The following is a 13,919-nucleotide window of genomic DNA, read 5'->3' as shown; positions in this document are numbered from 1 at the left end:
CTCCATGGACTAGCAGTGACCTCTTTACTGCTGGAAGCAGAGTCCTCAACGTCTTTATGACTAACCAGACTTGAGAACCAATTTAGAAAACTCATCCTTACAATTTTGTTTCTCTAGAACCACTCCCGGTACCAAATGTCTTAGGCTGGGTTCTTTAGAGAAGCAAAACCAGTAAAGCGTATAAATATATGTAGAGAGATTACATCAAGGAAACAGCTCATGTGATTGTAGTGGTTAGAATGTCCCAAGTCCGTGGATCAGGGTAGAGGCCTCTCCCAAGTCACACAGCTGCAGAAGCTGGGAAGCCCAAGGTCGGCAGGTCGGAGAGCAGGGCTCCCACTCACAGGCTGTGCGGATTGACGAATCCCAGTTTCGGCAGATAAGCTGACAGCTCAAGTCCCAAGAACAGGAGATGAGATGACAGGAAGCAGCTCCAGGATCCAGAGAGAGCAAAAAGCCAGAATGTCTGCTTATATACAGATGCGGGCCACACCCCCAAGGAGACTCCCTTTCGTCTGATTGGCTACTCATAGTATATTCAATCATGGGAGTGATTACATTAAAACACTGAGAATCATGGCCCAGCCAAGTTGACACACGTTCTTAACCATCACAGTACGTATTTGTGTCATTTTTCAAGTTATGTTTAACAATTATTTGGATTTCATTGTTTTTAAAAGGACTATTAAAGTCTTCTGTCCATTTTCCACTGGGTTTTTTTTTTCATTAATTTGTAGGATCTGTTTATATATTTTTGTACTAGTCTTTTGTCGGTTATATGTGCTGTAAATATCAAGTTAAAGAATTTTTATTGTTATTATGGTGTCTTTTGATGAATAGAAGTTTTAAATTTTAGTATTTTTCAGTTTATTAATCTTTTCATTTATGATTTGTCGTTTTTATAAAATGGTTAAGAAAACAGTCCCTTTCCTTAGTTATGAAGATATTATCCTATATTTTATTCTAAAAGCTTCATAGTTTTGTATTTTACATCAATATATTTAAGTTATCTGTAATATATTTCTGCGTAGGGTGTGAGGTATGTGTCCAGTTTTATTTTTTCATATGTTTACCCAATTTCCCTGGCATTATTTATTGATCATTCCTTGTCTTCCCAGTTGATCTGCAGTGCCACCTCTATCATATATTAATTTTTCATAAATGCATATGTATGTTTCTGGGATTTCTATTCCACTTCATTGGTTTGTCTGTTCTTCCACCAATACTATAATGTCTTATAGCACTTCTACTTTGTTCTTTTTTCAACAGTGTTGTCTTAGTCATCTAGTGCTGTTATAACAGAAATAACATGAGTCGATGGTTTTAACAAAGAGAAGTTTTTTTCTTTACAGTAAAGTAGGCTAAAAGTCCAAAATCAGGGTGTCAGCTCCAGGGGAAGGCTTTCTCTCTCTGTCAGCCTTCTCATCATTGTTCCCCCAGACTAGGAGCTTCTCCATGCAGGGACCCTGGGTCCAAAGGACACCTTCTGCTCCCGGTGCTTCTTTCTTGGTGGTATGAGGTCCCCAACTGTCTGCTTGCTTTCCTTTCCTTTTATCTCTTGAGAGATAAAAGGTAATGCAGGCCACACCCCAGGGAAACTCCCTTTACGTTGGATCAGGGATGTGACCTGTGTAAAGGTGATGTTACAATCCCACCCTAAACCTCTTTAACATAAAATTACAATCACAAAATGGAGGCCAACCACACAGTTCTGGGAATCATGGCCCAGCCAAATACAGTTCTGGGAATCATGGCCCAGCCAAATTGATACACACGTTTTTTGGGTGGACATAATTCAAACCATGACAATTGTCTTGGCTGTTCTTGACTCTTTACTCTCCCATATTCATGTTAGAATCAGCGTGTCAAGTTTGATGAAAAACTATTGAATTGTTTATGGAAATTTCATTGAATTTATAGATTAATTTGGGGAGTATCACCATCTTTGTAATATTGAGTCTTCTATCCATGAAAGCGATATATCCTCATTTACATAGCCTTCTTTAATGTCTTTTGATATAGCTTTGTAATTTTCTGCATAAAGGTATTTCATATTCAATTGGTGTTTTAAGGGGTATCATAAAAATTATATTTTCTAGTTGTCACTGCTGTGTAAGAATATAATTGATTTTTAAATGTTTACTTAATATCTAGCATATCTGAACTCTTATTAATTCTAAAAATTTTATCTATAGAGTTTCTTGGATTGTTTGCATTTGCATGTGTTTAAATTTTCTTTCTTTTTGCTCTAGCTGTTTTGTTATTTTTTCTGATTATAAATGACGTGAGGACACTTTTCTTTAATATGCTTTATATATTGATGGATATAAAACGGAGACACTTGGATAGTGTTTAGGGAAATAAAACTTATGGTGTCCTGTGCAGCATTGGTACTGGTAAAACGAAAACCAAATGTAGATAGAGAAAAGGACTGAATTAGATGATTCTGGATGGTATGTAACAGAAGAGTAAAGGGCTTTAAAGTACAGCGTTAAGAGTTTGTATTTTATTTGCAAAGTGGTTAATAGAACTATATTGTTAGGAAATTCATGATTTTAATTCTAAAGGTCAGTGAAATTATTGTGTGTTCTTTTAATGAGCTAAAGGTTTAGAAATGTTAGGCACAAGGGACCTGAAAATCTAGGGAAGGAAATAAAATTTGAGGAAATGATTGGATAAAGTTTGGAGAAGAGCTAACAGAGTGTTATTCACCTAAAAGGAATTAATAAATACATCAACTCTTTTTTTTTCTTTGAGACGTCTTTCTTGTATCACAAAATTAAACTAGGAATCACTGTAAAAGTGTTGACATGAAAGCAGAAGGTAATGCTATATGGTTGGTTATTCAGAGGCAGAGTAAAAAAGTATTCGGAAAATTCTTTATTACAGATTTGTACTTCAGAGCACTAGGGGAAATAACTAATGAGCCATTGTTGATTATTACTGAAGTATCTAAGGATTAAAGGAAGCTGAGTAAGTGTTTGGCTTAAAGCCATTAAAGAAGAAAGCCAGGCAATTATAATTCAATAATTGCTACATTGCTATAATTGAACAGAATGCCAAAATACATGATCTACAAATGTTTGAAAGACAACAAAATCACAAAGAAAAATAGCTTGGAAACCTAGGACTGAAAAAAAAATAACAGGAGATTTGCTTTTTCTGAATTTTAAAAACCTAATTTATGAAGTGGTTTGTAGAAAATGAAGTTAGCTAGTTAATTAAAAATAAAAAACCTTGTATTAAACTAAAAAGTTAATGATCAAACTCATTATTAGTGGGACTATTCACTTGAGTTTATTTATCACCTATATAATCTTACTGGTATTGTAAAGTGCGTATTAGGGTAGAGCTGTCATTTCTGGGCCAGTTGATGTAGCAGTGGCTGGAGGTACTAGAGATCTCATGAATCCTGAATATCTCATGGGCCCCTTTCTGTATGACCAATATACAATAGACCTGTTAAGTATTGTTTTGCCATTGTGTCTTTGCTTGGAAAATGAGATGTTAGCCCTCTAGGAAGGCTAGATATATATATTTTTAAACAGATTTTTCATGACTCTTAGTTCTTCATAATCCATTAGAAATAAGTTTTATGAAGACAGGAATTTTTGTCTGTTTTGCTCACTGGTGTATTTCTAATGCTTAGAATAGTGCCTAGTATATAGTAGATACTTTGTTGTTGTTGTGTACAGTCGAGTCAATTCCAACTCATAGTGACACTATTTGACAGAGTAGAACTGCCCCATAGGGTTTCCAAGGAGTGGCTGGTGGATTTGAACTGCTGACTTTTTGGTTAGCAGCCTGAGCTTTTAACCACTACACCACCAGGGCTCCATAGAACTGCCCCATGGGGTTTCCAAGGAGCAGCTGGTGGATTTGAATTGCCAACCTTTTCGTTAGCATCTGAGCTCTTAACCACTGCACCACCAGTAGATGCTTAGTAAATATTTATTGAATGCATAAATAAATGAATGAGTGAATTAAGCAGTATTGGGAGTTAAAGCACTTTTTGTCATTGTCATGGACTGAATTGTGTCCCCCAAAAATATCTGTCCACTTGGCTGGGTCATGTTTCCTAGTATTTTATGATTGTGTTCCATTTTGTAATCTGATGTGATTTCCTTATGTGTTGTAAATTCAATCACTATGCTCTAATAAGATGGATTAGCAGCAGTTATACTGATGAGGTATACAAGATTGGATAGTGTCTTAAGCCAATCCCTTTTAAGATATAAAAGAGAGAAGCGAGCAGAGACACATGGGAACCTCATACCACCAAAAAAGCAGTGCTGGGAGCAGAGCCTGTCCTTTGGACCTGAGGTTCCTGTGCAGAGAAGCTCCCAGACTAAGGAAAGATTGATGACACAGACCTTGCTCCAGAGCTGACAGAGAAGACAAAGCATTCCCTTGGAGCTGATACTCTGAATTTGGACTTGTAGCCTACTGGACTGTGAGAGAATAAACTCTTTGTGAAAGCCATCCACTTGTGGTATTTCTGTTATAGCAGCACTAGATGACTAAGACAGTCATTAAATTGAAAAAATGCTGCAGATTTCTTAAAGGATCTTTTAGCATCTTGCAGTTTTGTTGTTATAAGTTTGTTACTATTTTGTATTCTTTTCTCCCCTAGGAAGTAGTATTTAATGTAAGTACACTTGAAGGGATTGTGAGAACAGAGACTTAAATTCTGAATAAAAAAGCTCAGTACACAAAAATGTTCATCAAATTTTTATTTTCTATGTTCCTCTGTACAAGTTCGTTTGCAGTCCTCTCTGAAGCAAGTGACTGTGAGCTGCATTATTCCAGTACAGCTACATAATTGGTGTAGCCCTGTGTGAGCGTATAGGATCTGGGGCGTGTAACGAGTTAAGATGTTTCTGCAGAAGAGAATGTCAAGAATACATTTAAATACTTCTGGATTCTTGCCAGACCCACATTACCAAAACCATTCTTTATTTTAGATTCAAACATACAGTGTATCTTATGTGCTCAAGAATGCATATTGAATTTCTACTTTCTGCATGTACTGTAATTCAAAGGGAAACTTTTTTGAAGCAAAACAGGTCTTTACATTTTAATTATGAATAACTTGTCTCAGATCTTGGATTCCTAATTGAGGATCTCCTTCCATAGTCTTACTCAGGTAAAACTATAAAAGGTAGAGGCGGAGCCAACATGGCACTATAGACAGAAGCACCATGCCGTCCCTCTGCAGCAAAGACCTGAAAAACTAAGTAAAACAGATACAAATGTCAGTCATGGAACCCTGAGTACCAAATGAAGGAATAAAGAATTCGATCAAGCACTGAATGGAACAAGAAACTGACAGAGAAAAGAGAATGAGGAGAGCTACAGAGTGGAGGTCCCATACCAGCTAAGTGGCCAGATTCGCCATCTTACCTTACAACCACTAAAGAACTCAAACAGGGTGTATGGGAAGGCAACTTCACAGAACTCCCAACAGGAGACAGAACATGCGGTAACCAGGGATACATGTTTTCCCACCCCACACACTTCTTCCTTGTATGAGGCCTCCACCACTAGCCAACAGTCCACGGTTGCTCAGCTGGAGAGACACTAGTTCACTGCCACCAGGGTCTGCCTCGCTCCCATCAGCTGGCACCTTCAGTGCCATTATTTTTTGTTGTTGTTGTTTATATTTTTGTTTGTTTGTTTTTTAATTTTTTTTTTGGCTTTTCTGTTGTTGTTTCTCTCTGTCCCTCCCTTCCTTTCCTTTCTCTTGCCCAACTAGCCCCATGTGCCATCCCCTCTCTTTTTTGACAGGCTGTGATTTTTTTCGTTTCTTCGCTTTGTTTTTTTTTCTTTTTCTTTTCTTCTATTTTTCTGTTTCTTCTCTCTCTCTCTCCTTTCCTTTCTCCAACACATCCAGCCCTGTGCACTGCCCCTGCCCCTTCTGGATGACCTGTGCTGCACAGCTCATTTGGAGAGTCAATGCATGTGGCCTCCCTGGATCTGTGCTGCCATCACCAACCAGCTCCCTTAGCCCCATTTTATTTTTTTATTTGTTGTTGGTTAGTTTGTTTTTGTTGTTGTTATTGTTTCTTCTCTCTCTCTCCCTTTCCTTTCTCCCATTCCCCAGCCCCATGGGTCTGCCTTAACTTCTTGGTGGGCTGTGCTGTACCACTCTGCTGGAGAGCCTCTGGAACATGGCCTCTCGGGATCTGTGCCACCCCCATAGGCCAGCTCCCTCAGCACCATACTTTTAATTTTTCTTTATCTTTCGCCTTCTCCTTTTCCTTCTCGCTCCCAACTAGAACCTGAGCTCATCTGCCACTTCCTGACAGGCTGTGCTGTGCCACCTGGTGAGAGAGACATCAACTTGCCGCCACCCCAAATCCACCCCGCCCCCAGCACCTGGAGCCCCCACCGCCGTATTTTAAAAATGTTATTATTATTTTTTATTTTATTTGTTTGATTGTTGATTTCTTTTTTCTCTTTCCCCTCTTTCCTTTCCTTTCTTCCTCCCATCTAGCCCCGAGTGTCACACACAGTGCTTCTCAACTGGCTGAGTCACACCACTCAGCTAGAGAGCTACCAACACAGGACTTCACCAGGTCTGCCTCACCCCTACCCTTCAAATTCTACTGCACCATTTTATTTACATTTTTCTTTTATTAACTTCATTTTTTGCCCTTTTTTTTTACTATTTTTGCCTTTGTCTCTTTCTCTTCTTTCACCCACCCAGTTAGCTCTGCACATCACATCCTTTCCTTTCCCTCTTATCTGCACCATGCACCAAGTGCCACATCCCTGAGCAGTATCAATGCAGTACCTCAGACCTTGCCCTGCACTGCCCTCCAGCGCCACCCCATTGCCCTTGGTGCCACAAACTACTCATCCCCACCCCTCCACCCTCACTGTACCCATCCTGCTGCCCCATAGCTGAGTAACCAGCCTTGCCTACCTAGACAAGGTGGTGAGAGGTATCGTGCCCACAGGCAAGCAAGAACAAAACACACTGAGCCCACCTGCCCAGACGTAACCACATAAAACAAAAAAGCAGGACAAAACAATCAAATCTACAATCAATAAAGGAAGAAAATAATTCCCGAATGTCTTGGAGACAGCAGACAATATCAAAACATATAAAAAAGGATATGAACAAGCACTTCACCAAAGAACACATTCAGGCAGCTAACAGACATGAGGAAATGTTCATGATCATTAGGCATTAGAGAAATGCAAATCAAAACTACAATGAGATGCCATCTCACCCAAACAAGGCTAGCATTAATCCAAAAAACAGAAAATAATAAATGTCAGAGAGGTTGTGGAGAGACTGGAACACTTATACACTGCTGGTGGGAATGTAAAATGGTACATCCAGTTTGTAAATCAATTTGGTGCTTCCTGAAAAAGCTAGAAATAGAAGTACCATAAGATCCAGCAGTCCCACTCCTTGGAATATATCCTAGAGAAACAAGAGCTGTCACACGAATAGATGTATGCACACCCATGTTCATTGCAGCACTGTTCACAATAGCAAAAAGATGGAAACAACCTAGGTACCCCTCAACGGACGAATGGATAAACAAATTATGCTATATTCACACAATGGAATACTACGCAATGATAAAGAACAAGGATGAATCTGTGAAACGTCTCATAACATGGATGAATCTGGAAGGCATTATGCTTAGTGAAATTAGTCAATTGCAAAGAGACAAATATTGTATGAGACCACTATTATAGGAACAGAAGAAATGGTTTAAACACAGAAGAAAACATTCTTTGATGGCTATGAAGGTGGGGAAGGAGGGAGAGGGGAATTCACTAACTAGATAGTAGACAAGAATTATCTTAGGTGAAGGGGAGGACAACACACACTGCAGGGGAAGTCAGCACCACTGGGCTAAACCAAAAGCTAAAAAGTTTCCTGAACACAACCAAACACTTCAAGGGACAGTGTAGCAGGGGCATCATCCAACAGATGAAGGAAAATGCAGACAAAAATAAGGAAAAAACACACATAATCATGAAAAATGCAGGCAAAATCATGGAAAAGTCAGACAAAACAATTGAAGAAAACAGGAAGATAATACAGGAACAAAATGTCAAAATAAATAAACAACTAGAAATCATACAAAAACAGCAATTAGAAATCCAAAAGATAAACAGCAAGATTTCAGAAATGGATAGTACAATAGAAGATTTTAGGAGCAAATTTGAAACAGTGGAAGACAGGATCAGTGAGATTGTAGACAAATTCTTGGATACTACTTTAAGGAAAAATGAAAGAATGAAGAAAAATGAAGAAACCCTGAAAATGATGTGGGATACTATCAAAAGCAAAGATTTGCATGCAATCCAGAAAGGGGGAGAAAATGGAAAACACGGAGAGGATCTTTGAAGATTTGCTGACAGAAAACTTCCCTAATATTATGAAAGACAAAAAGCCAACTATCCAAGAAGCTCACCTAACCCCATATAGGATTGATCCCAAAAGAAAAACACTAAGATATATCATCCTCACACTTGTTAAAACCAAAGACAAAGAATGAATCTGAGAGCAACTTGAGAAAAACGAAAAGTCACATACAGAGTGGAAACAATAACACTAAGCTCTGATTACTGGGCAGAAAACATGCAGGCAAGAAGGCAATAGGATGACACATACAAAATCTTGAAAGAAAAAAATTGCCAACCAAGTATAATATATCCTGCAAAACTCTCTCTTAAATATGATAGTGAAATTCGGACAGTTCCAGATAAACAGAAATTAAGGGAATATGTAAAAATCAAACCAAACTTACAAGAATTATTAAAAGGAGTCCTTCAATTAGAGAACCAACAACATCAGACAACAACCTGAATCTAGCACATAAAACTCATATCAGTCAGATACCAACCTAGATAATGAACTCTCAAGGACAACACAAAACTAAAAAATTTACAATAGAGATAGAGAGATGTAAATCTGTAAACAATAACAACATCAAAATAATAAAAGGGAATAATTGGTGTAGGTATAGAACTTTCAAACAGAGAGCAAGTCAAGACATTATTAAGTAATTAAAAAAACTATAAAAGACTCCTTTTTCATATTTATATCTTTTATCTGGTGAAGTAGTTTTTTTCTCCTATCGTTAGCTTTATTTCATTTTATTATTGTGCTTTAGATGAAGATTTACAGAGCAAATTAGTTTCTCATTAAACAATTAATACACATATTGTTTTGTGACATTGGTTGCCAACTCAACGATGTGTCAACACTCCCCTTCTCGACCTTGGGTTCCCCATTACCAGCTTTTCTGTCCCCTCTTGCCTTCTTGTCCTTGTCCCCGGGGTGATGTTCTTATTTAGTCTCATTTTGTTTTATGGGCTTTTCTAATCTTTGGCTGAAGTGTGAACCTCGAGATTGACTTCAGTATTGAGTTTAAAAGGTGTCTGGGGGCTATATTCTCAGGTTTTCTCCAGTCTCTGTCAGACCAGTAAGTCTGGTTTTGTTTAGTGAGTTAGAATTTTGTTCTACATTTTTCTCCAGCTCTGTCTGGGACCCTCTGTTGTGATCCTTGTCAGAGCAGTCAGTGGTGGTAGCCGGGCACCATCTAATTGTCCTGGATTCAGTCTGGTGGAGGCCATGGTAGTTGTGGTCCATTAGTCCTTTGGATTAATCTTTCCCTTATATCTTGTTTTCTTCATTCTCCCTTGCTCCTTTTTTTTTTTTTTTAACAAGCTTGAACTCATGGGTATGATCAGATTCTGGATAGATGATTTCTATAAATACTTAGGATAAATTATTAGAATTCAAAATTTTTTTCTGTTATTCCATTGCCCATTATATCAAGAGGTAAAATTTCTGTAAAACATGGTATGGATACAAGGACTGAGATGCTAACTCTTAAGAGTATTTTTCTATGGCAACATTCACATGCTTGTTCCTACTTTTCATCTCACTGGTAATTTATGTAAAGAAAAAGGTTGTTGTTGTTAAAGAGGGTCAATTAAACTAATTATTTCTAAGTTAGACTTATCACTGCTGGATAGTGCTTTGGACAAATTTCAGAACTTTAGGAGTTTTAAAAAGTTGTCTTAATTTTGAAAAAAAATCATTCATTTTTCTCTCTCAATGGTAATTCTTTTTTCTTTTTTTTAATACTCCCTGCTCTAACGGCTTTTACTGGATCTGAAAACTTACAGCAGTGTTTTAGCCTGCCATTTTGATTGGGTTTCTTATTTCTGCTACAAAGAACCTTTCAAGTTATATATTATTAATGTACTGTACTACTTTCCATATATAATGAATGTCCCAACCTGAATGTTTTTTAACTCCTATTTATATAAATTGAGAGGTTTTGAGAAGGATGGGTGGGTTATTTGATGTGCAGAAGACTTAAGGTATGTCTTAAAGACTCTAAGTTGTTATATAGACTTTTTTATTTAACTTTAAGGAAATCATGAATCTGACTCACTTTTTTATATATATTGCAGGTAGAATATCTTCATAGTCTTTGTTACAACTTTGGAGTGGAAACCAACAAGCAAAATAAATATGAAGAAAGTTGTTTTTGGCTTAGGTAATATAAACAAATGAATGTAAAGTCAGGAATTTTGTCATAGAGGTCAGTTAATATTTTCTATAGGATAATTTGATAGTTTAAACCTTCTGTTGACTTTGAAAGCCAACGTGCTAAATTTATCTACTCTTTTAACATGTATTTTTATTATTATGTGTTGCCAGTTGATGGAAATATACTATTGTTACTATAACACATGTCCATACTCACCCTATTTCCAAATTTGTATTTTTATCAGGAGTGTCGACAAATTTTTTGGTTAATTTGGTACTTATTGCTATCTGCCAACCCCAGAGTATGAAGGGAAAGTGGGAGTATGATCAGCTAGGTTTAGTCTTGATGAATTTTTGGGCAAAAAATTGAATGACGCAGAAGATGGAAGGAATACACCGTCACTGTACCAAAAAGAATTGGTCGATGTTCAACCATTTTAGGAAGTAGCATACAATCAAGAACCGATGGTACTGATGGAGGAAATACAGGCTGTACCGAAGGCACTGGCAAAACACAAGGCTCCAGGAATTAATGGAATACCAGTTGAGGTGCTTCAACAAACACTGCAAGTGGGTATGCAACACAAAACATGCAACACTGGAAGTGGTAACTCATCTATGTGAAGAAATTTGGAAGACATCTACTTGGCTATCGAACTGGAAGAGATCCACATTTGTGTGCATTCCAAAGAAAGATGATGAAACAGAATTTGGAAATTATCAAACAATATCATTAATATCACATGCTAACAAAATTTTGCTGAAGATAATTTAAAAAACGACTGCAGCCATACTTCAACAGGGAACTGTCATAAATTGAAGCCAGATTCAGAAAAGGACGTGGAAGAAAGGATTTCATTGCTGACGTCAGATGGATCTTGGCCAAAAGCAGAGAATACCAGAAAGGTGTTTACCTATGTTTTAGTACCTATGCAAAGGCATTCAACTGTGTGGATCATAACAAATTATGGATAACATTGTGAAGAACAGGTATTTCAGAACAGTTTACTGTGCTCCTGCAGAACATGTGCATGGATCAAGAGGCTGTTGTTCAAACAGAACAAGGGGATACTTTGTGGTTTAAAATTGGAAAAGATGTGGGGCAGGAGTTCCAATTCAGACGGCGACTTAGATAGATGCACCATAATGATCCCCTATAACAAAGTCTCAAGAAACTAAGTAAATCACACACAAATAATGACTTGAATCCCTTAACATCAAATGGAGACTTGATGTAAAAGACTGAGCACCAACTGGAAGGAGAAATAGATCAAAATCAGCAGCAAAGTAGAGATTTGAAGATCATCCGCCCCCTCTCTGCTGGTCCAGCACAGCATGACCATTTTGGGACAGCAGCAAGCAACATTCTGGGATGAGGAGCCCAGGAAAGCAACCTTATGGAGAGTACAGCTGGTGACAGGGATACTGTGTAAACAACCCTGGAGAGAAAAAACAAGGTGGGTAGGATTCATCCTAGGATAGGGCATTCTGGAAGTGGAGAAGTGCGGGAGTTGCATAGATTTAAATCAAGGGAACCAGAGAGAAGTGCTACTGCAGCAAAGTGAGGTGTACTGAAGTGTCAGAGTCTAAGTGTAGGAGACAGAAAAAACAGGAAGTTCACATTGTTGGAGGAGCAAAGGGAAAGTACAGGAGGGTGGATGTGAGTTCTGGTCCCTCTGGCGAGTGCAGAGGATGGAGGAAGCTAAGAATTAGTGCAGGGGCTGCTTGTCATTAGAAACACCCTCCCATTTGGATGAGAGATGATTATTGAATAGTCAACCTGCAGAGTAATAGCTAGAAGCTCCCGAGAACTGGCCCATGCAGACACTCCTCTCCCCTCCTATTCATACCGGCCCTTCTCTGCCCCACCTCACCTCTTGGCTTCACTCTACCCCCCTCTCCTCTGCTGTGCAAGCCTTTTACTCATATGTGGGCAGGCTTCGCTCCACCCCTCTTTCCTATTGTCCCAAGGGCCCTCCACACAATGCTTACAGGCCCTGATCCAGCCCCTCTTGTCCCCGTGTGCAGCCCGTGCAAGCATATGGGCACTGCAACATCCTTTCCTCACCCCATGCATGCCTGCAAGCTGTTCATGCATGCACAGAGGTCCCCTACCCTGCTCCACCCATAGTGACACCATCTGTGCCTGCTCAGAAGGCTTGCCTCTCCTAGCTGGGTAGTGCTGCCTTCTTCTGACTACATGGACAACCCACTCCACTCTCCAGGGGCCACACTACATGTTTGCATAAACACGGAGGGACCGAGCTGTCCTTCAAGCACTGCGGAAGGATCCTGACCACCCGACACCTTGCGACTCACAATGGGGAATGGTCTTGATCTCACACTTCCACCCAGTCCTCTAAGGGAAGACATACATGCCTAACAACAGAGGACCCCCATATGTGGGCCACCCACGATAGCCAGAAGTGAGAGGAAATTGCACCTAGCCAATTGGCAGCACCAAAGTAATACATAGAACAGTATCACAAAACATCAATAATTAAAATAATACAAAGTAAAGTAGATAATCTAAACAGAAAGAGAAGCAGCTAAGCTCCTGATATACCAATTCAAAACAAAAATAAAGACAAACTTACAATCAGTAAAGAAAAATATGAAATAATTAAAATGAAACCTTAATTCCTCAAAGACAGCGGTAAATTAAAAATCATATGAAGAAACAGGAAAAATGGCTCAAGCAATTGAACAAAATAAAGAGGCAGAAAACCTCTCTGAGAAAGAACTGACATGGAACTACCTGACAAAGACTTCAAAAAGTTAGTATCAAGGCTCCTCAAGGAGATCAAAGAAAATATGGAAAAAAACTCTAGAAGAATTCAGGAAAACAATACATAAACAAAACAACAAACTCAATAAAGAAATAGAATTGATTAAAAAAAACCCTAGAAATTCAGAAGCTTAACAATAAAATGAGAAATAAACAACTCAATGGGAGGGTGCAAAATTAGAATTGAAACAATAGAAGAATCAGCAAAATAGAGGACAAAACCCTTGATATCACTCTCTATGAGGAACAAAAAGAAAAAGATTGAAGAAAAACAAAACCTATGGATTATGTGGGACACCATCAAGAAGAATAATATATGCATATTAGGAATCCCAGAAGAGGAAGAGAGAAAAAAATGTACAGAGGGAATTTTTCAAGTATTAATGGTAGAAAACTCCCCAAATATCATAAAATACGAGATTTTCATACAAGAAGCTCATCGAACCCCATAAAGGCTAGGCTTCAAGAGAAATTCAGTGAGACGTAACAAAATGAAGCTTTCCAGATCCAAAGACAAAGAATTTTGAGAGCAGCACATGAAAAATGAAATAATTTCCTACCAAGAGGTCTCAATGAGACTAAGAGCTGGTTTCTTTT

The 13,919-nt window shown here is 38.4% G+C and overlaps 1 protein-coding gene across 1 annotated transcript in view; it reads left to right on the top strand.

Annotated features, from left to right (window-relative positions):
* The window catches only part of TEX11 (testis expressed 11), a 523,552-nt gene that overhangs the window by 118,357 nt on the left and 391,276 nt on the right, over window positions 1–13,919 (top strand). Inside the window, exon 8 of the mRNA XM_012556596.2 lies at window positions 10,456–10,541. Within this exon, the coding sequence (XP_012412050.2) occupies window positions 10,456–10,541 (86 nt within the window). The remainder of the gene's footprint in view (window positions 1–10,455; window positions 10,542–13,919) is intronic.

The sequence above is a fragment of the Trichechus manatus genome, unplaced genomic scaffold, assembly GCF_000243295.1.
Source record: "Trichechus manatus latirostris isolate Lorelei unplaced genomic scaffold, TriManLat1.0 scaffold00070, whole genome shotgun sequence".
In the NCBI taxonomy this organism is placed as follows: domain Eukaryota; kingdom Metazoa; phylum Chordata; class Mammalia; order Sirenia; family Trichechidae; genus Trichechus; species Trichechus manatus.
This window is presented reverse-complemented; position numbering and strand designations above follow the sequence as displayed.